Source organism: Betta splendens, chromosome 2 (genome assembly GCF_900634795.4).
Source record: "Betta splendens chromosome 2, fBetSpl5.4, whole genome shotgun sequence".
Classification (NCBI taxonomy): Eukaryota; Metazoa; Chordata; class Actinopteri; order Anabantiformes; family Osphronemidae; genus Betta; species Betta splendens.
In genome coordinates, this window is record NC_040882.2 from 15,369,340 (window position 1) to 15,395,675 (window position 26,336).

At 47.0% G+C, this 26,336-nt stretch overlaps 1 protein-coding gene across 8 annotated transcripts in view; it reads left to right on the forward strand.

Moving 5' to 3' along the window:
• Nucleotides 1-26,336, forward strand: part of sorcs2 (sortilin-related VPS10 domain containing receptor 2) — a 183,921-nt gene that overhangs the window by 137,672 nt on the left and 19,913 nt on the right. For all 8 annotated transcript variants that reach the window (XM_029140052.3, XM_029140045.3, XM_029140061.3 and 5 more), the window contains exons 4-8: nt 14,180-14,344; nt 15,189-15,262; nt 19,314-19,378; nt 21,494-21,612; nt 23,436-23,525. In XM_029140052.3, the coding sequence (XP_028995885.1) occupies nt 14,180-14,344; nt 15,189-15,262; nt 19,314-19,378; nt 21,494-21,612; nt 23,436-23,525 (513 nt within the window). The remainder of the gene's footprint in view (nt 1-14,179; nt 14,345-15,188; nt 15,263-19,313; nt 19,379-21,493; nt 21,613-23,435; nt 23,526-26,336) is intronic.

The window sequence follows — 26,336 nt, forward strand, 5'->3', positions numbered from 1 at the left end:
TTGCGTTTTTACTTTGAAAAACCTGGGGGAGGGGGCGAATAATACCTGGGTCAAGGCTGGGAGAAGAGCTGGAGCAACTACACAACAGTTCTTCGTGCTCGGAAATAGAGAGGCAAATGTCCAGAGACCGCAGCTCCGAGCAACGTCCTACGTCTTTTATTGGATTCAACATAAAACAGTGGCCGAGCCCACGTCGTGAAAACACTCTCTCCCCCGCCTTTGAACTGCGGGTTCACGGCGAGGCTGGAAGGAATGGAAGCAAACGGGATTGCTTTTTGTGATTTACGGAAACGAAACAAGCACTACAAGACGCACTAATGCGACGCCACACGAGCAGGTGCAGGCGGGAGACAAAGGGAGGCTGAGAGAGAGAGCTGAGAGCTGAGTCGCCTTCCATCACGCTCACACGTTAGCAACGAGCTAGCTGGGCGTGAACAGAACCACTAAGCACAGCAAGAAGGTCCTGGTTCCATTCCAGCACCGTCCATGTGCCTTTCTGTTCATTCTTATACTGTGTCTCTTCATTGATGGAGTCATGATACAATGGAACATATAGGTTCTGAAGGTTTGCAATCCTGTAATAGGTGGTCAGTGTCAGTGGACAGGCGGCAGGCGATGCTATTAGTGTAGTTGTGCCCCACCTGAGGCATGTGGGTAACACCTCCATCGTTAGCTGCTGAGCCCTGACCTGTGGCTGTGTGTTATTTAGGGCTGCAGGCGCTGCAGAGCTGCTGCCTGCAGGTGGATGCACCTCCACTGGTCGGTGCCCACTCGATTCAGAGATTCCCACTGACTGTTTACTGCTGGAGGCCCAGCGCTGTGTCGGCCCACGCCTTGTGTGCGCTGCACACGGGACCATCTATCTTGCCACTAACGCAGGACGTCACCCACAGCTTTGTTCTGTTTGTTTACAAAGAATCGGAAAACTGAACCCTGTGATATATCGTACACAATCTATTAAGGGTTTATACTGAGAGCCCCGCGGGCTGCTGGGAAATGGGTTTGTGACCGTGGGACTGGGTGAGTTTGTGTTGCTCCTTCACAATGTGACGACTTTATTGTTCCTATTCCCTGTCTGCTTCTCATGTGCTGTCTTCAGACCCTCCATAACAGATGCAATGCCTTCCACGAAGCCTAATACCACTTACACGCAGCCCATGTACAGCGCCGGGAGAAGAAATGTCAGAAATCCCAGAATCCCCCTCAAAGGGAAAAAGTAAAGTTCACTTGGAGTTTATTACCAGAAATAAACAATCGCTCAAAGCCCAGAGGTGGGGTTAAACCAAGTCCACGTAGTCATCGGACATGCTATGATTAATAGATATACAATATGATAAGTCCAAAGAGATAAGACGCATAAAGTAGGGCAGTAAAAAGGTCCAATAAAAGTTCCCCCAGACTTTGTGCCGATTTCCTATCGCTCCATCAGCTCCATTCATTTATCATTTGATAAACTGTATGTGTATATCAGGTAACAATGTTAAGATAGGACACGTACAAAAAGGCCTGGACACTTGAATACGTGGGGAACCTGGACCAGCGGCAGAGTAAATCAGTGACAGGCTGTGTGTGAGCTGTGAGGCCTCTGTTCCACACAGACGTCTGGCCTGCGCTCGCTTTCAGGCTCTCGGGGCGCGTGAATCCTGGGGAAGGAGCCAGAGAGCAACGTATCTCTATGAAATCCCGATTAAAGTCTGCAAACAAGATTTTGCAAGCCGTGGGAGTCATTATGCAATTTAATCTAGATGTGTTTCCAGTCAAAAGCAACTCTGTTTGAGTCGCGGCGAGTCTTTCATCCCCGGCTCTGCCGGCGTGTAGTATTTAAAGTATTTAAAATGACACTGTAAAAAACGGACTGACGAGGATTCCTCCAGTCAGTCCTGCTGTTACTTTAACAGCTGTTCCTCGTAGGTTCCGTTACAGTAAGACCTCAAATGACATCACACAACCACAAATGAATGTCATCTTTGCTCATTGGAAAAAGACTGGGCACTGATCATTTCATCCACACTAATCGCCCTCCCTGTAGTGTTTATTATATTGCAACACATGCAAACTGTCCACAGATGAAACGGATTCCACTCCACATATAATCCAATGAGCCCATTCAGAGCTTCCAGCCCTGTTTGGGTCCGGGCCACTATCTCAATAACCGGACCGCCTCAGAGTTTGAGGAATGATTTGGCCTGAGATCACCTCAGTTCGGTGTGTGATTACTGAGAATGGGCTTAGTTTGGTTTTAGCCTGGTGTGACTGCGTGACCAGCGAGCAGACGCGGAGCCCCAGACTTTGGGTTAAGACGACCGCGACAGTGTGAAATAACAGTAATCGGGGCGTCGGAGATGAGCCCACATCGTGATGCGATCTCTCCCGAGGTCCCGGCGACAGCAGCTGCAGCTCCAGACCAGAACAGGATGTGTTTACTATTCAGTTGCTGCAGGTAAACGGTTTGACTTCACGGCTGTAGCTGCCGCTTTCACATTCCTTCATTGTTCACAGGCGTCTTTGACGGTTCCCCCTGAGGACAGCTCTCTGCGTGCCGCCTTTTATTTATTTACCCGTGAGTAGCATTGTTCATCAGACTCATTTACATTCTCCACTTTGTGCTAGAACCCGAAATTAGTCGCTGCTCGATTGTCACCCAGCGTCGAGCTTTGATGTCATCGCGAGGCGGCGACGTGAGCAGGTTGCCGAGAGAAAACGGAGCGAGACTTTCTCTCCACCTCTTGAAAACTCGCGGGGGGAATAAAATTAGTGTCACAAAGAGTGTTTCCAGCCTTTCCTCACAGCGGGGGGTCTCAGCCCAGTCGCTGTAATGTCTCCGCCGCTGCAGGAACCGCCGCCGCCTCTGCCTCATTATTCCATCTGTCACAGAGGAGGGGAAATGGAGAAATAGGAGCGTGGCGTGGAGGGGAGATGGGCCGGCGTTCGCAGACTCAAGGATGAAGGGTCAATAAAAACAGATGGTGTGAAAAGCCACTTGGAAAAAGCCTGGGCTGAGATTTCATTTCGGGGAGCGGAGAGGTCACTTTTACCTTCTATTTCCTCCCGGGCGTCGTCTCCGCTCTCCTCCCGCGAGCTTCCCGGTGTTTTTTCACCTTCCGCGACCCACGCCGACGAAGCGGATTCGTGACTGCCGCCGCCAAATGATAGCAATCGCTGTCGTACAAATCGCCCTGATGAAAGGATGAAAACATTTTTCCTTAGTGTCCTGGTACAAATCACTGTAATGGCTGTTTGTTTAGCCAGGCATGACGCTTTAACAAGAGCTGAACGCCGGCCTCCGCTCTCTCATCAGTCTTGATCCACGTCACTTACTCATCGTCCAGTCTGACTCCGCACAGCAATGACATCGCGTTTAAAGAGAAGACGTGCGCCGGCGTTTCCCAGCGCACCTGAAGGCTGCGCGCGCCATCGATCGCGGTTAACCTTCACAGAATTAGTCTCCCCCTTTGCTGTATTTATCTCAATTGCTGCCCAGGAGTTTATCACTTCGGTGTATTTAGTAGTTTGACCAGACGCCATCAATGAACACAGGCAGTTTGTGGAGGCGGCGGCGGCAGCAGCAGCAACTCTTACGGTGCTGGGGAACGCTTTGGAGTTTTCAATTACATCTCCATCATCAGCAAATCAACACGATTGTAGTGTTATTACATCACCTAACAACAGATTCCTGCAATAGCTACGACGCGTGTGCAAGCGAAGCGAACCCACTTCCTGAACGGATCAGCGGAAACCAGTCCTAACACTGACTACGAGCGTGATCACGTGTCTACCTGTACACACAACAATGCTTCTTATTTTAGAACTGAAAATACTCAATAGAGTGATGCTTTGTTTATACTACACTTAGTCACAATTCACTTTCAACGTATTACTTTTAATAATTCCGACCCACTGGGACTGTTTGTGGACGATTTGTAATAAAGCTCCCTCAGTGATGGAAGCTGGTTCAACACATTCTCATTAATACTGACAACCTCATTACAGCGTCTCACCAGGTTCTCTCACCTTTACTTCTGTCCCGCACTCCTTCTAATAAGCTCACTGAGCTCCAGTAGCTCATTTGAGCTCCAGTCAGAGCCAGCACAAAACAAACAGGACTGGATATGACTTGAATCCCAGCTTCTCCACGCTTTCCTGTGTATGAGACGCTACCGCCTCAAAGCAAAGAGAGGTGGATGACGCCAAGTCAGACACCGGGAGACAGTAAAGTCTTTTATTAGAGAGCTTAGATTAGTGTGTGAGCACATACTGTACAATGCAGACGTGTCCAGGCCATTCTGTTAAAGTCTGACTTCGTGGAGAAGAATAAAAAGTTCCAATAAGGTCTCCTGATAATTTACAGAGTGTCATTTTACAGTTAATGTGGGCTGGGGAATATTTAAGCTAAACCTGGATTCATCAGTAAATCAATACCCAGCCGTTAAATGGAACCATTTGCTGTAGAACATCATTTTAGTGCTGATCTAAGCTGCTTCTCTGAGAGGCTGTAATGAGGGTCCAGGACCCTGACGAGCTACTGGAAGCACGGATGCGAATGGACCAGAGCTCACGTGGAGCAGCCGCACCTCTGTCGCTATGATCTGTGGCTGCTCTCAGCACAGATTGATGTGTCTCTTTCTGTGGACTTCATAAAGCTGCCGTTTTCTCATTTATTGCTCTGGAAGCCTGGAGGAGAGAGGAGATCACAGCATCCTGCTTGTGTCCCGTACTGTGTCTGTTAAAAATGAACCCTAACGATGAAAAGGTGGAACGTCCTCTTATTACGTCTTTACACTTGCCGGACACGTCCTCGTCCTTTTCTCTGCTGCGGTTCTCTCCTCTTCCTCGTCCCCTCTCACAAAAGTCTCAGTCTCCACCCGTCCCGACCGCCTTCTTACCGCTGTTGTCTGATGCATTGATCTTTAAATAGCATTGTCTATTAGGTGAAGATCAAATTGCTGCTTGTACTGGTTTGTGGTGGATTGATGCCCTGCCTGCTGTGATCATGCAGTCATCCAATATGCTGCAGAGGTGGAGATGGGACTCATTTATAGCCACTGTAGGTCTCTTTTCTGATTTCTGGTGGTATATTAATCCAACAGGTGCATCTGCACATAAAGCAGACGGAACCCAGAGAGTGAGCTCAGTATTTAAAGTGTAAACTGCTCATTATTATTACTGTCATGTCATGTTCACTCTTCCCACATGCTTTTTTTTAAAAATAATTTCATACTCAGGATGTATCAAAGGTAGCTCACTGTAAAGCAGGTCCAATATATTACCTTTCCTGAGCATCTGCTTGTTCTCATCACATTAAATGCTTCACGGTTTGCCTTTTCATTTACTCACCTCGCTCACATAATCACAAATCCTATTCCAAGTTCCTGCCTTTTCAGGATGTTGGAAATCGCTCTACAAGATTAGGCGGAGGGTCTGTGAAACAAATTTTCAGCTATTGGACAGTTGGCAGCAAAGTTTTACATGCACTCATTCACTGTTTTTTTTAATTTCTGTTGCTCTGGGGGGCAAAAAAACAATTGAGCTCTTTGAAGCGTTTCAAGCCCAAAGTCTCTTAAATTGAAAATCATTGTAAGAGAAACAAAAGTGAATGGAGTCTGATGGGCTGCTGCCGCTCCATTGATCCTCCATCCACTGTACAGCTTGCTTTTACTGTAGCTTAAAGAGACTGGTCTGTATTAAATTCATCGCTCTGCTCCTCTATGAATTTTGTATAATTCTGTCTACTGTGCTTTGTTTCCTATATGCTCCCCAAATGCTAAAATAATATAATAGACGCTAAAACTCTTTGCTGTGATGCTTGTGTTTGTTCAGTGCAACCTTTAATCTTAGGAGTAATAGTTTACCAGAACAACGTTCTTCATTAGCTGAAATGTTTTGCCATTTGCATTGAAACATTCCACTTTTTGTCAGATTTCCTCAAAAACTGCCTGACAGCTAATTAAATATGCTATATCTGTCCAAATCAATTATCTCCACCACACGAATGCCCTGCAACACTGTTGTGAAATGATTGAGTTAATGGGTTTTTGTTCCCACGCAGACGGTATCAAACCTCTCTGCTGCAATTAAGATCATTATCCATCTTGGTGTTTTAGTTTAAGCCCATTTTAAGTCCATTTTGCTCACTCACAGGTTCAGCTGTGATTGAATTTGCGGCTCGGAGCACTCGGTGTACTTTCAGTCTTATTAAAACATGGCAGGTCAAAGCTGATGTGGAGTTTAGCTATTAAGAGCCGTGGTCATTTTTACTGAGAGCTAAATAATTAACCCGGTACTAGAAAACAGCAATTAGTCCCTCAAGTAGTTTAGAGCTAGTTGAAGTAGTTGGAAAGTGACTTGCTGAGTGGCAGCTAGAAACAGATCTCCAACAAGACCTGTTTAAGAAATCCTGTCTGGTTTTAAAAGTATGCATTAGCTACTGTAGTGGATGTGTGTAAGAGTAATGATACAATGACTCAATGAATGATGAGTGACAACAGAATGCAAATAAGGATGAATGAGGTTTACTGGAAAAGTGCACTGAAAACTAAAACTATGAGAACATTATTATTTCTAAGTATATTTATGTGTTTATTGTTGACATTTTAGTGAATGCTGATAGAAAAATACCAGAACACTGCTTAGTTCAGGAGTAGCAGTGTTACCACAGATGCAAAGCAGGAGAGGACCCAAGGCTGCAGATGCGGAGCGTAAACAGAGCAGCACTTTCTACTGATGCTTTAGAAGGACATTCATATACTGTAAGTAGCGCCGGAGGCTGTTTCTCCTCAGTCTGTGTTTCAAGCAGGACAGAGTCACTCATGTTACGGTGGCACTAACCTGTTCTGTCCCGGCTCTAAAACATAAGATAATTTGTGTCTAAAGAGCAACTCAGCTACTTGTTACGCCATGAACATTCATAGAACGTTTCCCACACTTCCCCAAAGAGACACTTAAACACATTCCTTAACACCTCTATCAGCAGGCGGCGGCTTTTGGTCACGGATCAGGCTCCGTGCTGCTGCAAGCGCTTTGCAGCGGCTGATGCAAAACTCTGAGGCCGAAGCAACACAATCATGTCATTATGGCAAAACTGTGCGAGCGGAGAAGCATAACGTTCCGTGTCCGCCTGCTGCAGGCTGAGCCCAGAACTCCCTCTGGATGCGGCACAATAGGAGCAACGCGCAGTCTTTGGCCCAAGCGTGTCCTGCTCTTAACACGGTCGCAGCCGCCGTTATGGGATCAGGTTATGAGCGGTCACGGGTGTTGCTGTAAGCGGCCGTGAATGAATGTTGAAAAATGGGAAACGAGCAGCTGTTTGAAACGGAGTCTCCGATATTCTCCGACGCGTTTATTCGAGCCGTTTTCTCCAGCGCTTGTTTTCTGGCGGTGATGAAGGAAGACGTGCTACTGAGGAGGCTGTTCGAGCAGCACGCACGAATCTTATTCTGCCTTAATTTGGGCTGAACGACGGAGGGCTGGTTGTCGGCACATGCGGTGAGACGCGTTGGCTGAGCCCCGATGGTGTGTGTGTCCAGCCGCTGGGATATGTATGCCAGTCAGACCATGCTCCCTGTCACTGGTGATAAGTGCTAATTGAATTTTGCCAGGCGTAGCTAACGGGGCAGCGCTGCCAGACCGGTGCGTGTTGCATGACAGGGCCTCGGCAGCATAATGCTTTTAATTGTCAGTCAGAAGGTCCGTCCGACGGGTGCTGCCATTCCCGCCTTGTCTCTTTTCTGTCTAAATGCCTTCATTTCGCCTCCTTTGTCTCTCTGGACTATTTTTTTTTACATTGACAATAAAATACAGTTTCTCATGACATAAAAAATGTGACTTTTCTTTATTCAATGGAAAGCTGGCACTTCTACTGTACACGCTTTTGGTGTCTTGCGTAAAGATACTTCACCAGGAGGAGCTGGGAGTCGAACCAACAACTCTAGTGCTCCTACAAATGTTCTACAGTATATTGTACTATTTGTCTAGTGCAAAAGTAAGCTACGCCTCACACACACACTGCACCACCTGCTGATTCTGCCAGTGCTACTTTATTGTCAGACAAAAAGTAAGGAATTTACCCAGCATCTATGTCAAACTCTGAAACCTAATTGGAGGGTTCTCTGTAGTAAATAATACTATATCCAGGAAGCAAAAGCACATGTTGATGTGTTCTGACGGCTGAACATAAATGAGGAGCTGCAGCTGTTCCAAAGCAGCCGCGTCTTTCCGCCACTGACTTGTTTTTCAACTCGATTTTCCATCAGCTCCGAGTGCGTTGGCATCTTCTGTCTCGGTCTATTTCGGTGCAGCCGTGAACATGTCTGTCCTTGTCTTTTGTTGTTGTTTTCGATGTTTTTTTTTTTATTGTCTGCCAGTCACTGCTCACAGTATTTCTTTGGCTTCAGTCAGGCAGAGGTTTGCTACTGCGAGATTACATCACAAGGTCAAAGCGGTTCTCTCTCTCTCTCTCTCTCTCTCTCTCTCTCTCTCTCTCTCTCACTGTGCAGCTCTCTCGCCCTCTGCCTGGATGTAGGTTGTGGTGCTCAGGTGATCAGACTGCTCCCGGTCTGTGTCAGTGCCAACGTCTGAGCCCCTCTATGGTCTTTGCCTTTTTGCATTTACAGTAGTCAAATCAATGTGCAAAACTGTGTGCTCAAAACTCAAAGTACCCAAGCTAAAAGTACGGATCATTTCACAACAATAGTGTTTCATATTTGAATACATTATAATTACTGATGCATTTATGTGCCCATTGATTTAATGTTGCGCGCTGGAAATGATTTCAGGCTCTTATGCACAGATTGATGATCAGATGTTGGATGAAGTCATGACTGTAATTTAAAAATATGCCACAGTTGTGACAAACTGCAGATCAATAAGGTTTAATGTGTGTGTTGTACTGACTGAACAGCACATGTAAACCTGGTTAAACCTCACATGACTGACAAACTGTCACTGACATGTTGTCCATCAACGATAACAACAAATTGAAAGATTTCAGTTTGAACATGAACCAGAAGCAGAAATGACAAATGAGATGTCCTCCTTCTATTTTATCGCCGCTCTCCCAGCGTTTCCAAATGATTGCAGTAATGAGAAACAAGACGTGAAATTAGTTCTGGTTGCTGTGTTACTTTCGCTGATGAGTTTGCGGAGTTGAGTCCCGCGTCTTTGGAATTAAACCGGAGCGAATGATCCCACGGTGGCTCAGCGGTTCAGCAATGTCACCTCGCAGCAAGGAGGTCGAATTGGACTCCGGGCTGAAGGCGAGCGTGTGGATGTGAATGTGATTCCTTTTATTTATGGCACAGGTTTGGTGGTAGACGGGCGTCTACCCAGCGCCTCACCCAAAGCATGCTGGGAGATACTCCAGCACTGTGACCTTAAGGTGGATAAAGCTGCAGTAGGCATTGTATGAATTAGCCCCAGATGAAAAGATAAAGTGATATAAAAAGGTCTTTATATACATTATCGTTAACATAATTCAGTCATCTACACTCTGAAAGTACAATAAGTGTAACTTTGTATTAGTTTTGTTAGTCTAAAATGTTCATATTAGCATCAGAGCAGGTTTAGTGGATGTGTTGTCTTGGTGTGTAGCTGTGTAGTTTGTATGAACACTTCTACAAACACACTTTATGAGACTTTTTCTCGCCTGCCCTCCTGCTGTGAATTGATTGGCTAAACTATAGTAAGCGAAGCACCCTCACATCACAAGTCGGCCGTGCTGGGCCTGTTTAAACAGCCCTGTCAAAAAGCCTTTGAGCAAAACGCTCCACAGCAGCCTCCACTGAGTGCCTTGTGTGGCTAATCTCTGCCACCGGGGCGCGGGTGTGAAGGAATTGCTCTGGGCCAAAACATCTGCCAAGTAAACCAGATTTAACGGAAGTTATCATACACTGCCCAACTCCCACAGAGAACAGATGTGAAAGAAAGTGGGCCGAGACAGTGCGTGACTCGGAGCGAGGAGTGGGATTTGGGTGCAGGGTTGAGCATAGACAAAACACAGTGGCCTTATGTTACCTGGGCTCCTCGGCTGTTTCCTCACAGCGCACACAGGAGATGCAGGGGGCGTGAGCTGCTGGTGGGCACAGAACAGACCAAAGACAGAGCTGGAGGACGTGACTGGAGAGAACCGGAGCAAAGGAGAGGAACGTGGCAACAAATGTGTGGAAGGTTTTAGTTGATTAGTTGGCGTCATCTGTCACAATACAGTTAAAATGGATAGAAGATGCTGGTTTCTTTGTGGAATTAAGTCTAGAATAATTACTCTGAGGTCCCTCACTCTCCACTCCACCGTTAAGAAAAGGGAGCCAGCGCTTTGCCGAGGTGCGATCGCTGTCTCTCTCCGTCTATCATCGACAGGTAGAGAAAGACCTGGGGGGGGGGGGGGGGGGGGGGGGGGGGGAGATGTCAGAGCAGCAGCGAAGATAGAGAGATCCGTCAGTGAGAGGGATGGAGAAAAGGAGCAGAGACAACAGTGAATAGAAGCAGAGGCGGTAGAAGCCGGGTGGCGGTGGCCTATCAGCACGGAGGAGGCGTTTGTGCCTCACGTGGCCCTGCATCAGCCATTGATTTCCTGTTAGCTTTGTTCACGATGGCCAAATAATGTTTTAAGGATTTCTAGCTCAATCATACGTTATTAGGCCCAACAATTGGGCCGCGTTCCCAAAGTGTATGTTGTTCCATAGTGGGCGTCACTCCTGTAATTATGCATCCATTCATCCATGCAAGCTACAGCGTCTGGGTGTGCGCCTGGAGGGGGGGGGGGGGGTTTCTTTGGATGCTCATGTGACCACAACCTACTGAGCCTACGAGGATGCACAGTTAAAGTACACATGCATTGTACCTTTATAATATACTGTAACACGATTGTTGTGTATAAAACACTGTACATTTTTAACAAGCTTTTGGCTCGAGGCAACAAGCAGCGTGTAGTGTGTGTGTGTGTGTGTGTGTGTGTGTGTGTGTGTGTGTCTCTCTGGACACGAGCCAACGTGTGGGATTATTCCAGGGCCGAGCATGTTTTCCAGTCACCTCCACCGTCGTACACATGCAGCGGGCGAGGAGGGGTTTCATATGTATAATGCAGCAGCGCACCTCCAGCTAATGCGTTTGTGGTGTACGCGAGGCGCGAGGGAGCGCTCTCAGGCCTCTAACGGTGCCGTGAGCCAACACCTCGCAGGACAACGTGTCGCTCGTGATCGCCCGCTCCTCTGGAGTGTGTATCGTTTCTCACCTCAGCTCCGGTGAAGTCAGAGCGTGAGGTTGGACACTTCCACTGAAGTTGGAACAGTGCTGAAGCCTATACACAGTAGATTGACATTACACAGCGTTAGCAATGTGTGAGAAGTCAACCTTGTTGTTGAATCTTCCTCGTCTGATGTTTTACAAAGACATAGCGGTGGGAATGTTCACTCACATGCTCTCAGACCTTCTGCGTGTCTTCGATATTCTTTTTATTTTTATATATCTATTTTCTCCACGACCTCCATTTTTCGGAGACCTTCCGTATTTTTCTCTTTATTCCCAAACCCTCAGCTCCCTTTTTACTGCGCTGAGCTCACCAACAGGCAACTGCTCCAACATCAAGTGATGCTGTGAAGAAAAAAAAAAAAACTCGCCTTGCATTAAAACTGAGAAAGTGGAGATCGCTGCTCTTGTTCCCAGCCTCTTATAGAATATTGACAAAAGTCCACTTGGTGCTGGAAACTGGTCAATGATGTCACCACACTCGGTGCGGTCGTGAATGAGACAAGATGCCATCACTGAAACCAATTCCCCTGCTTACTGTATGTTCTTCCACCAAGAGAACGTCACCAAAGTGCCTTTCAGTGACAGTGAACCACTTCAGCTTCACTAAACCAAACGCAGGCCTAAACGCTGGACCGAACAAACCAACACTAGGCCACTCCTGCTGTGTTTTACAGTCGTTTGGATCAGAGTGGGTTCTTCTTCAGCACCAGGTGGACGGGGGCCTCGGTCCCAGCGCGACCCAGGAGTTATACACTGTATGGAACTGACTGGGAAGCCATTATCCCAGCAGTCCTTCGCTGCCTCATACTGTATGTCTGAGTCGGAGTGTAGAAAACAATGGTTTGGGGTTTTGTCTGTCTTCCATCTTAATGTAACTGTAATTACCCAAAGACCTTAACTCCATCTACTGTAGCTGGTTAAGCAGGCAGCATGAACCTCCACCTGCCTGTGGGCTGTTCCCTTTGTCGGCTCGACTGTGAGTGAGATGCTGCGCAGATGTGTTGAGGCCTCGGTGGCATTTAAGCCAAAAAAAAAACAAAAAAAGCCTTCTGTTTCTGCGAGTCCCCTTAATGTGCCACCCCTACAGTCTCCAGAGCAGACACAGGAAGTTTGGAGCCTGCTTTTATCTGCCAAGCACAATAGCAGCACTGTGCTTCCCAGAGCTCCAGTTATTACTCAGAGGAAATGGTTACGGGGGAAGGATGTATCAAAGCGGTTTGAATGTGGAGGATCATAACTGGAGTTACAGGGGAGGGGATTGTGTTATGGGTGCAGGCGGCCCCACTCCTGCTTAGCAGCTGCACAGACGTGTCCAATGTGCGAGCTGCCGAATGCGCTTCCCAAGGTTGGAGACGCCGGGACAGACAGCTTGACAAGAGCGCCACTTGTTGGCAGGTCGCGTTACTGCGTCCGAGAGCCGGCGCTTTTCTGCCACAAACCTGCTCTCTGGGACCAGTTCTGACCGAGACTGGCGTTTTCTCCTCCGACTGTGACTGTGAAGGCAGCGTTGGGGTCAACAGGCGTTTTTCATCTGGAGCCACAGAAGGTCCGATGAGGAACACGGAGGCTGTTAAACCGCCTCCCAAACAAGCGGTGGCAGTAGCGAGTCGTGTCCCTGTCCAGACTCCAGGACTGGACCCGTTCCCTGTTTGGACTTGATCAGTTCAGAGTTCAGAGGTCACGTTTCTAAGGGGTTTTCTGCTGTTTCATGTCCCCGACCGCTGCGTATGCGTGTCCTCAGGACGCCCGGACGTCAGAGCTCTGGGTCAAACCGAGTGAGGTCTTTTAAAGGCATAGAGGCAGATTGGCCAGTTTGTTGATCCTGCCCCAACGTGAGACAATTAAGTGAGAGCTAATACTGGTGAAACCGAACCGTCTGATGTTCTGGCATAAATAAAAGCAGCAGGTAGTAACAATGTGCGTTCTTCCTAATTGACACGTATCTGCAGGAGCGCGCTGTCTGTCTGAGAGGAGATAAGACACTGACCCGTGAGCTTTCCAACGGAGATTCATGGCTTCCGACAGCAAACACTGCAGGCAGCTCAGGTGGAAATCCAGACGAACGGCGCCCGCATTCACAAAACAAATGAAAAAACGGTTCAATAAAGAGGAATTATCCCCTCCAGCCCGACTCATGCTGGTCGTGTGACTGGTCTGCTGCTCGTTCCTCACTGGCAAACAAACGCCCGGGCTGATTGATCACGATGCTCACACACGGAAGAAGGTTACAGTTCAGTCAGACTTGGACTTTTCTAATTTAACCTAGACTATGATTTTACTGTTGGACGGTGGGACCTAAAACCCCACGTCCGTCCTGCTGTGAGCTCCAGCCCATCCTCACAACTTCCCCATGTTTGTGGCGGATCACCGCCATTTATCACGCTTTAAATACCAATTACAAACGGCACCGTCCTTCATAAACTCCCTGTCACTTTACTGCTTTGAATCCATTAATCTGAAACCTCGGCGTCAGACTGGAACAGATGCTTAGGACGAACACAGATGTCATCTGGTGATTTCCATTATGTGCCTGACTAAATACTCTGCAGATAGGGGGACTGTACTATAACAGATACTGTATGTTGTGTACAGGCCAGCTGCGAACAACTGCACGCTGACAATAAACAACAACACCTAAAAAGCCTCATTGGACAGGCTCCACCTCTGAAACGGCCCTAATGAGAGACTCCGCTTCGTTAGCTCCCATCGATCCTGCCCGTCGGTGGCCGGGACATAATTGTGATTGGTGGGCCGGCAGGTCGGGGCACGGCCCGTGTTTAACGCCTCCACTTTATGAGCTATGAAAGTCTGAGGAGATGATCAATACAGTGTCGCCGCGAGCCGGGCGCCATGAACGTGTGCTCATGCGTGCGCTCATGTTTATTAGCAGCGCTATTGACGCCATTGACCCGATCTCCGTGTGCCGCCCCTCCCGCAGGTGGTGCTGGTGGGCTCGTCCGTAAACGAGCGGGATCAGATGCTGTTCATCAGCACCGACGAGGGCGCCTCCTTCCAGCGGCAGTCCATCGCCTTCGTGCCGGAGACGCTCGTCTTCCACCCCAAGGAGGAGGACAAGCTCCTGGCCTACTGCAAGGAGGGCAGGGTGGGTACCAGAACCGGTACCGGCACCGGTACCGGCACTTCAATCTTCACACGCACCGGCACAAAATGAGGCTCAGAGAGAACTAGATGTGTGATTTACTGTACAGCTGCACACACACGTTTTGATATTACATTTCATATTGAAAACATGACCCAATCTCACTTGACTTTTAGTAAAATACTTTTTTATTGACTGAAGGCAGCGAGAAACAAAAACTGTCCAGTAACTTTGGGTCAACTCTCCCTCTCTTGTGTCTTGCATTAAAAAACATATTTTTATATAAATCATCCATTCGAACAGCCACAAACAGCAAGAAACACATTATTATTATTGTTCTTTAAGTAAAATCAAGCTAAATGAAGGAGGGAAATCAGAGGCAGTAGTTAACAGAATAAGGGTTGAATCTGTTTTCAGATGGTTCAGAGCGAGAGATGTTGTGAGCCGCGCGTAGACGTGCGCGTCTGACAATGAGGAGTTTGTGTTTTTGTTGTGCAGCCCTTTATCTCAGCCGCATTGTGCTTTTCAGACATCAAGGATACCTTGTGCCCGGATCAATAGACTTCGGTTGAGGGTGCGATCGATGCTGTGCAAACTCACGCGAGACGCACAAGCTTCAGACGCGCTTCGCTTCCCGCCGCTCACAACACATTTGGCATAAGCGCGCGCTGGCGGTAATTAATAATTAACGCAGCTCAGTCTGAAGTCAGTGGGCTGCGAAATCCAGAGGCTTGATTGTGTGAGCTTCTCTTTTCAAATCTCAGGTTTGCGCCGCAATTCAAGGCCACGTTCTGCCGAGTGTGTGTTTGTCTGACTAATCGCGCTCACGTCTCTCTTCTGCCTCCAGCTCTTTGCTTCCACAGACCTGGGCCGCAAATGGACGCTGCTTCAGGAGCGAGTGACGAAGGACAAGGTCTTCTGGTCAGTTTGTCTTATTTTTCAGCGTCGTAGTGGGTGACGCTACTTCATTAGGACTCAGGATTAGTCCGTCGCCATAAAGGTACACGTTGTTCCTCCATATTCAACAAAAAATGATGGACCGTGTCGAATGACAGCGCGCGTTCACAGATCAGGAAGCGTCTCAGACACACCTGGTGCTTCTGATGAAGGGCTTGATTGGCTGCACCAGGTGTCTCACTCATGGAACTGGACCGGGTTTGCTTTCTCTCGCTCTGCGTTGGTCCCAGGAAACATCAGGCCATCTGTAGAAGAGCTTCTGCAGGACAACGGGGCCCAGAAATGCACCAAACCACACGTGCAGATAATCCTGATAACACAGCAGACAAACAGGTCTGATTCAGGAGCCCCTGCAGCTTATGAGCAAAGCAATGCACAGATGAGCATTCTTGGAAAGGAGTCAGTGAGACGAGCTTAGTTGTGCGTTTCCACTGTGTGCGGCACTGAAATACAAGCGAGCGCGGACGTGTGTTTGTTTCCTCTCGCTGCCTGTAGCAAATGAACTGCTTCACACGTCCGGGCACCTGTGATGTATACGAGCAAATCAAAGGCACAAATCACCAGCTCGGGAAAAGAGGAGTGAGAAAAAGTGATTCCTGCTTCAGGTTAAAGTTGCTTATTATATCAACCTGAAAGTGAGAGGTAGCAATGAATCTGTCTAATCTGCCTTATTCTGACAAATATAAAATAATAATATTAATAATAGTAAATGAATTAAATGAAAAACGGGGTGTGAGGTTTGCAGACTACAAATAAATGTGTTGTATAGAAAACAAAACTTAATCTCAGCATTTCTGATCAATGGCTTAAATAATTGATTGAGATGTTTGTGATGAATCACCTGCTGCAGTTCCTTTCTATTGTTTTGTTTTGGTTCATTGTGCTGTTTTGATTTTCACATTGTTTTGGTTGTAGTTCTTCTTGATTGCACTGTTTTAGTTTGACTTTGCTACTGTTGTTTTTTCTGCTACTTTATTCACGCTTCATTAGTTTTTATCCAGCTTTTCAGTTTTTTTTAATATTTTCCTTTTTTGTGCTCGAACCTATTGATTAGACACCTTATTGTGTGTTCTGGGTGAATCAGGGGAAAACCACTCACCTTGTATCACTCACTAAAATGTCCCTTAGAGGCCACTGTACTGTTAAAACATAACAAAACACAAACAAGCAGATTATATTTTTGTACAAATAATTTAGAGATGATTTAAATGATTTTGTACTAGTAACTAAAAACTGTGGTCAGGCAGGAGTCAGATGGTTGTTGGCTCTGGCCTAACAACCATCAAAGCAACCCGAGCTCAGGCCTCTGGCAGCCGGTTCCCTTGGATCGCACACAAAACGCATTGTAATCAATCTGCTGTTGGGGTGGTCTGGCCAAAATGTGTTCCTGCGAGCCTTGATTTTCAAAATCCGGCCTGTAAAAGTTCCTATTCGTCATCTTGACCGTAAATAAACAGCAGTTTTTGAAAGTGGCCCAGCGTCGCACAGGAAGACAACAGAAAACAAAAGCAAACATTGGAAGAAAGGCGATAAAAATAAAAAGGCACGTGTGCGAGGAGTGAAACTAGAGCCGGGAGGAGACCCGGTTCAGGCTCGGGAGGATGTTTTTGGAGCTTGTTGCGCTTCCTCCTGTTTCCTCTAAAGCAGGTCTCCTCTGTTTACCTCGCCCTTCGTTCCCTCTGCCTCTCTGCCTCCACTTTGCCCAAACAGGAGGAAAACCCACACTCTTAGACTGCGACGAGCCTCCAACTGGACCCGGACGCCGGCGGAATGATTAAACGCGCTGCTCGTGCTCATGCGCTCACCTTTAAACGTGGCCATTTGCATTTCAAGAGCGCAGCTGACACTTTTACCCAGATTAACCTGCCCTGAGTGAGGAGCAGCGGTTCAAAGTCCTAGTCAAGGACGCTTCAGCAGGAGTGATGGGAGCCGTTCCTACGGCGACGGGGAGCAGCTAGCAAAGAAGCTGCATGACGACCTCATTGCGCCGCTATGATGCTTGTTAGCGACACGCAGATGATAGAAACTGATAAATACTTGCAGCTTCAATAGACCTTTTCATTGGACCTTTTAGTCGGCAAACATAACCATTCCAAGGTGAAGAACTGGGCTAAAAAGTATTTCCTGCCTCCAAGCTGAGATCCCACACATTCTCATGCCTGAAGCTCCGTAAGCCCTTTGCTGCCACTCATGCTTTTTGTTCCGGCACACGATGTCTCACACTGGCATCAACTCGCCGTCTACTGTGGGAAGGTTCTGTGTGTTACGGACCCGTCCAACCACGTGGTCAGACACAGTAAATATTAACAATTTTCCCTCAGGGTCACACAGAGTTTGAATTTTGTTTCTTTTTTGATTTTTCAGGCGATAATAATTCACATTTGCCTGGAACATTTCACACCTCTAACATTTCTTCAGTTTCTAAAGCACAGAATAACTGAATCACCGAATAAAAGAAATCAGAGTACAAAAGTAAGGTGCACAGTTCAGCCCGGTCTGTACGTACGAGCAGCATTTCCCAGGTCTACAATTAGTTTTACGTCCTTTAATACCTGTAGCCACAAACCTTAAGTGTGTCCAGATGTTCAGCTGCTTCACGTCTACGACGACTTTGATCTTTTCCTAATCTGCCTGTAAATCGGTGACGTTCTGCATGGCAGGTCTCGGAGCTGCTCACTGGGTTTCATTGGCCCTTAGAAAGAACGTCAAAGCACATTCATGGAAAAATCAACTGCTATAAAAAATTACCCTTGTAAAATGTAGTTTACCTCATTTTATTAGATACCATCGCCCGAACCAGAACCACCGCTCAGGCTTTTATTATTTGATTGCTTTGATAAAGAACCGAACTAGCAAACTGCCAGAACTTCCTAAATGTCATGTAGCAGTGACCGTAAAGATAACAAGAACATTTACCCAACTCGATCCTGCGCCCCCCCACCCCCCAACCCCCCGGGCTGCTAATTGCTCGTAAAGTCTCCTTATAAGCAAAGTAACGAGGTTTTAAATCTCGGCGTCTATCCCAACCGAGCTGAAGGAGTTTTACAGAGTGCGCCGCACAGTCCTAATCAGATGAGCGGCTTAGTTTACTGCTCACTGGAGGACGTGTGGAGGAAAAGCACTGTGGGCTACGCGTGTCAGGATCCTTCCAAGAAGAAACGAGGCCGTAAAGGTTCGACGGCTGTGAAGCTAAGTCTGAGAGCAGCCGCCAGGAAGAGCTAAGCTCTGCATATTTACTGAGGTATTTTAATCAAAGTGGAGCAAATGCTATGTACACACTCCAGCGCCGTGATCTGGGATTTGATCACTGTATGTTTTACTCCAACATTGAACTGGGAATATTTTATTTGTCATATAAATAATGTATCGCTTACTGGGGTAAGATGAATTTAGGAGCCTAAAGTGAAAGCAACACAGCGTGGTTGAAACCCTGTGTTATGGCAGAACGCGGTTCCAGGTGCTTGTGTGAACAGTGAGGAAGGGGCCGGTCCTCTTGTTAATGCAGGCCTGTGAGGCGAGGCTTCCAAAAGATGCTCTCCGCGTAAAAAAATGAATCCATCTGTGCAAAACGTAATAAAGCGTGTGTGCGACTCGGAGCGTTTTCCCTCCACTGCAGCGAAGCAACGTTGATGAAAAGGGTTTTAGTGTTGGAAGATATTGATTCCAGTCAATAAGTCTTACTCCTGACTTCCACAATGGCAGCCGCTACAGTAGACAGTGGAATAGTTGCCCGTGTCACTTCCATAAAAGAGATTTAGGACGACGCCTGTTCGTGGCCGCTATGAGCAGGAGGAGCGATTCCAGCAGATGAGAGCTCTTTCAGATGCGGTGATTGTATTTTTCAGGCAGATTTGCAATAAGACATGGGTAGTTTTACTTCAAATCGTAATGTATATACAATTTTTTATTACATTCCACATGTAACATTTCAGAATCTGTCATTTTAACAAATGTAGTTCCGTTTCAGATGTTTAACTGAATGTTAACATGCTCCTCTGGGACCTTCTGTCTCCAGGTCTGTGCCTGGTGTGGACGTGGATCCTGACCTGGTGCACATGGAGATGCAGGATACGAGCGGAGGTACAGTGATCAGAAGGTTTTTTATGTTTTCACTCTGGATTGTGACGTACAGTTAATTTCCCTGCAGTGTAACGTTCTTCCCCGCTTTGTTCAGAGAGTGTTTGTGACTGTGGGTATTAACACACACGAGTGTTCGGGTTCAACCTAATATCCCTCACGCTAAACAGACTTGAGGGGGAAAGGTTTGCTCTCTCTATTCATTCTAACCCTCCACACCCCCCCCCCCTCCCAATCCATGAGAAAACAGCACTTTTTAAATCCCCAAAGAAGAAATGCTCTTTTGACCCTCGCTCAGAAGATGCTGCCTGCTTTGAGAACGCTGCCAGGCCAAACAAGGCCGCCTGTGTTTGTGGAGGGTAAAGAGGAGAGGCTGTCGGCCCGGGCCAGCTGCCCGAGCATGAGAGCTCTCTGGTGCTAGGTAGCCCCCCCCTCCACTCTCATGTGCTTCCATGGCCAGATAGATGGTTGGGAGAGGGCGGGCCGGGGCATTCAGGCATGGCAGCCCAATCTGTTCACCGTGTTCTCCCTCCCGTCGCATGTGGCCGGACCAAGGTTAAGCGGCGCCGCGCTACATAGAGGGGCGTAGACTCGCAATAGGGGCCTTGCAGCCGAGACCGGGGCGGGATTCGCACCCCGGACCACTAGCTGATGAGCGGGGACAGGAGTCTGGTTTCGCTGAGGGGGGGGACTGATGAATGAGCCGCGTGGACGGGAAGGTCGGCATGAAGGGTCTCTGTTTGCGTGTCGGGAGGGAGAGTGATGCGCAGGAAAGCCTTTTCATTCCCTGATAAGCATAAAACCTCGAATTCAATGTAGCAAATTATTATTTTTATTATTTTGGCCTCATCGTTTACTTCATGAAGTCACGTTCTTAAGTGTGTGTTTGCAGGTGTTTGAGGACGGGGTGTGTGTGTGTGTGTGGCTCAGGCTGGGATTGAACACTCAGCCCGGTCTAATAGTTTTTTAATGACTTCTCTGCCATATGTTGCTTTGATGGAATGTTTGGGGCTTTTCGATAAATTAGCCAGTGCATTTGTCGGAGCAGACACCTCTTTACTGGAGATGAAGCGGAGTGCCGAGACAATAGAGAGGCCACGGTTGCTGATGACTCATGGAGCGCTATGGACTCACTTCACGCTGGCGTTAAACACATTAGAGATGTTGTGTTTCATCATAATTTCCCATGTTTATTTAATAATACAAGGGGATTGAAATCTCACCTAATTTATTTAACAACCTAAAACACATTCCTCACTGTGCAAAGCTGTCTGAGACTTTCATCTCAGGCTGAATAACTAAAATTAGCTTGTAGCTTAAAAATAATAGTTTTGACATGCATTGTTTACAAGTATTTAATGTCAGAAATATATTCTAATCTACTGTATGGATGACAACTGTATGACTTCAACTTAACGAATAGTCAGATAAGTGAGCCGACTATTCGAACCAGATCCTCTGTGATATTTCTGAGGGCTTCTTCACCTTCATCACGCGTTTAGATTTCATGGGACACCTGCAAAACATACATATCAGCGTGAGCTTCATTTGGGTCTGAATGTCATTCAAGGTCGAAGCAGTGCATCTGTGTGTGTGTGTGTGTGTGTGTGTGTGTGTGTGTGTGTGTGTGTGTGTGTGTGTGTGTGTGTGTGTGTGTGTGTGTGTGTGTGTGTGTGTGTGTGTGTGAAAGAGAGAGCAGAGAGAGAGAGAGAGAGTTAGCATTTTCTCCATTACCAGCTGAATTTCAGCAGCCAGTCTTGCTGATGCAGCTGCTGGTTGAAATTCAATAGTGTGTGAGCTTTACAACAGGCGCTAACCTGTGTGTGTGTCTCTGAGGATAATCCCTTCTGGCCATCTGGATCCTCAAACTGCCATAAGTCTGTGGGGGAGCTGTCAGATCTTATATAGTTTGGAAAATAATGTCTCCATTTTTCTGTTTGCCTTGTTTTCGCCTCCACTCTTGTGTCCTGTAGCAGCAATATTTAGCAGTGCTGTGCATATAACCTAGAATCTAAGTGAAGATATGAAGTTTTTTGCTGAACGTGCAATATGAAACTAAAACCAGTCTTTATTTGTTTGTCATGGTTCAGCAGCAGTAACAGATCTCCCTCCCTGCAGGTTACCTCTATGTCACCTGTCTCATCCAAAACTGTTCGGACAAAATGGTGACGGCTCAGTTCCTCGGCAAGATCGACCACAACACGCTGCTGGTGCAGGACGCCTACATATTTGTCAAGGTGAGGGCCTGTTGCACGAAGCTACGCGTCTCACTAGCAAGCGAGGGCTGATCTCAGCATCCAGCGGACGGCGGCAGCTCTCATTTGTTAACCACACTGTGCAAAATGAATGCAGTCATCACTACGTCGACACAACGGAGGCTGTGGCCGATAAACGCTGGTGCTCCGATAACAGCCACCAGTGTCTGTTTGAAGGGACAGGAGCTGCGTGGCAGGCCAGTGTGCAGGAATAGTCTCGCCTCGACTGTAATTGACTTGCCACACTGTGCGGCGCCGTGGACTCCGGGGAGGACGATCTTACTCGGATGCGATAACAGCAGAGTATATGAAAGCTCGTAACCCCACAGAATCCCCACAGTGGATTATGGGTGTGGGTGCATGTTTATGTGTACAGTACCTATGAGTGCGGGAAGAATTAAACCCTCATTAGGCAACATTAGACTGGTCCATTATCCCCCAGGGATTACTCTGCCTGTACTAACAGCATTACTGATGTCTGCTGTAGAGGAAAACATGGGGCCAGAGAGCAAGGGGCCTGGCGCTGTTCGGAATGGGAGGCGTTCCTTTTAGTTTCCAGCTCCCAAGATACATGTTCAGCTGGAGCCATCCTTTGGACGGATGCGGATACAGCAGCGGCATCCAGTGCTCCCCTTCGGCGAAATTGACTGAGAGCGTGCACGCTCACGGAAAGCGATGCTCATGTGTGCATCATGCAACGCACACACACACACACACACACAGACACACACACACACACACACACACACACACACACACACACACACACACACACACACACACACTAAAGAAGCAAACGTTGTTGAAAGCACTCAGTAACATTTCCTTCAAGATCTCTCTCTCTCTCTCTCTCTCTCTCTCTCTCTCTCTCTCTCTCTCTCTCGCTCTCTCTCTCTCTCTCTCGCTCTCTTTTATTGTTTCATCACTTTTTCATCACTGCTCAGCTTTTAAAACAAGCTGTGCTAGGTTGCTGCTTTCAGTCACACGTGATGATTGGAATCGCAGCTCGATCTAAACACTGACGATGCAAAAAAGTAAATAAAAGGGGGCGAAAAAAAAGTAAAAGCGCTTCCCTCAAAGACCAAAATAGATGCACTGAATACAAAAGTTCTCTGTCAGATTTTGAACAAAAGTTCTAGCACAGCTCACCTTACAAGAAGCCCCGACTCTGATGGAGCGGCGCTTCCCGGCGTCTGAGCCCGTCACTTGGGATGCAACGCGTTCAGCTTCTGTCTAAGTCGCTGTCGGTCACAGCCGCTGGCTCCTTCTCTGAGTCTCAGCTGTTGCTATTCCAGCTCTCAGACGGCCGGTGGGGCGGCAGGATGCAGCTTTGCACCCACAGCTCCCACTGCAGGGAGTATTCAACAATCTGTATTCTAATTGGATCCCAAAAATAAGAAGATAAATAAAAAATAATAAGTTTAAATCATCACATTACATTTTCTGGAGCCAACTTTATTTTACAGTTTGTTTTCAATAAATTTTAGTTAAGAAAAATTGCTTGTGAAGCTTTCAGTCTTAATAAATGTCATTATTGGAACCTTCTGTCCTGCAGCGATTTTCTTTTCTTTTGCTGTAAATAAACTAAATCTGAATTAAGTGGATTTTCAAATATTATCCTGCTAATGCTTTTATTATTGACTAAATCAAGTCAATTTTAAGGAAAATAGTTTCAACTCCAGTTAAACGCTCATACTACAATAAATCATCTTACTGTAGATTCCAACTTTCCGCTGCTGTGTATTGTTTGTTATCGTGCATTGATGAGTCTATGTGGTTTACTGTATTTTCTGTCCGCTTCACAGGTCACCACAGGGAATCGCACCAAATACTACGTGTCCTATCGCCGCAATGAGTTTGTCCAAATGAGGTTCCCCAAGTACGCCTTGCCCAAGGTAACGCACAACAAAGCAGTGGTCTGTCAGTCATAGACTTTAAGTGGGGAAGACCCTGGACAGAGCTCCAGTCCATCATAGGGTGAACTTCTTATTGTCCAGCCTGTTGCACATTCTAGTCAGAAGCCGACCTTCCTTTGGCTGAAACAGAGAACTTCTCATAGAGGAGAATATGACTTTTTGGGCCAGCTGGAGACAAGACATCATATTAAAAATGCAGAATCTCAGCATATGGTTTTCACTAGTCACTGAACCACCAAATACTTTTAATTTCATCCTGCGGGGAACGTCAATGTCACGTGCGCCACATTTTATTCACTACTTTAGCAGTGGAGAGAATTTTGGGATTAGGCTTTGAACATCAGCTCAGTCTGAAGCCTTAAAGCTCCTAAACCACTGGAGGCCAAGGCTGCAGTTTGCCTTGGCCGCCGTGAGCTCTGGAAACACCTCCTTCTTTTTACCACTATTCAAAGCGCTGTTGTTACCAGATACATTATAGCACCCATAAAATATTCAGCATCAAGCAGCGACTCAGTCACATCCCTGGTCATTAACATGAGCAACGAAGGTAAACGAGCCCTGGTCAATACAAGACAGGCCAGAAACCTCTGCTGACACCACTGGTGGCGCACGGGGCCATTTTAGCAGCACATGAGCCTGAGTGTTATTGAACCACAGCAATTAATGGTGAAGTCGCCCAGTTACAGCGTTAAACTAAAGAAAACCTCTAGGACAATCACTGCTGCTGACGCTGTGAGAGGGGCTTCATGGAATGTACTGTATAGGATTACTCCTGTTCAGCTCCAGTCCAGCACTTAGAGAAATCCTTCGCCTCGTTTGCCTGAAGACGTCAAATACAATAATCATTGTTGCTTAAGGAAGGTGAAAGAGGTTGAATTACACACACACACACACACACACACACACACACACACACACACACACACACACACACACACACGCTTTCCCTATACAACGCATAGACAGGCTCAATCTGATGAGGTGTGGCAGGAATCTGGTGGATAAATCAGTGTTGTGCGAGTGTGTGTGCACTTCAAGTGTGGGTTTAGTTAAAACATGCCCTAGTTGCTCTCTCTTGTCTCCCTCTCTCTCTACATGTGTCCTCTTACTTGGGTGAGCAGATAGGTCACACGTAGCGAGGCTTTCAGGTCGAGCGACAAGGAGGAGGACGAGGGGGGAGGAGGACGAGGGCCCAGGGAGAGATACGCAGGGAAAGGAGGGACGGAGCGGGAGACAGAAAGGAGAAGAGAGGGAGCGTTTCCATGTTTTTCCACTGTGAATAATTGAGAGGCTGGAGGATGAAAAATGCAGAGGCCATCAGAGAAAGCAGTTTGGCTCCGTCCTGCGAGACCTGACCCGAGTTATGGATTAACCACACACACACACACACACACACACACACACACACACACACACACACACACACACACACACACACACACAACCACACACACACGCTCGTATACAGCTTGCTGGGCTGTGAAATCACAGGTAATAATTGCCCCTCTTTTGCTCTGCTTCCCTCTTCCCTTCTGCTGTCTGCCACCAGAATGTAATCACCTTTCTGTGTTTTTAACACTTCATTTTAATAACCAGCCACCGCGTCAGTACAGTCGGCTGACGTGGACCTGGTGGATGTCTTGTTTGAGGGTGTAGCAGTAGCAGTGGTACAGAAAGTGGGAAGGGGACGAAGGATCATAAGGGTCTGTACAAGAAGGTCAAATGTAGCTAATCTGAGGGGAACACATCTGTGTATGTGTCAGAACGCTCATTCCTACTGTTGACAGTGGATCTGACCACTCAACAGTAAGTGACACAGTATTCTCATGCAGTTTTGCTGTGTTGTCTGTGGGGGATTTGGGATTTTTGTGCAAATCTTTGTACCTCGACACCAAGACTTAGCTGATTTCAAGTCAAATTGATTGTGTCAACACGGTGAACGATAAGTCAATAATCATAACAACACATTCAAACTATGACCTGGAGGTTAGCTCCTCTAACAATAGTCTCTAAACGAAACCTGGGTTGTTTGATTTTGGACATCTTGGTTCACGATGTGAAGTTTTAAAGTTCGAAGCAAAGACGTGAAGCGAAGTTTAAAAAACAAGACAAATCAATTTAAGACCCCTGACACCTATTTTCTTTACATCTTGGAGATGGAGGTAATGCTTATAAAGATATATGCTCGTCATTATGAAGTGGATTGATCTTAGCGTTAAGAGGGCGCATTAAAGGGAATAAATGAAGCCAGAAGTCAGTCAAGTGTCTCTGGAAGGTAAAATGTGTGGGCTGGCCATATCAGAGCCCTCTTTACTGAATCCACTGTGAATAATGTCCAAGGGCCACGATGAGGATTTTAATATGATTAATGGGATCTGTTAGAGTGTGAAAGGAAATGAGCTCAATGCTGCTGAAAGAGTGTGAGCACGCTGGAGAGGCTATTATGTCACAGCCGACTGCCAAGGGAAATCTGGCATCAGATGTCCGCTTCTTTAATGAAATGAGCAAGCCGCGGCTCTGATCAAGCCTGGGTAATGATGGAGTTCCATCTATTAGGAAGAAGTCGGGAGTAACTGCACGCGAGCTTCCACCGAATGTAGTAGAGACGACGCTGGATTTATTCTTCTCTTGCATGAATAACTCTTGTAAGATTTGGCATAGAAATCCGTGTAAACAGGTAAACATGTTTGCATTGTGTACAGTGTGTGTCTGTGGTGGAACATCACACGGATGAATGAACCGGTTAAAAAAGTGGACCCTGCTGCTTTAAGCCATGCTGAGATTTTTCTT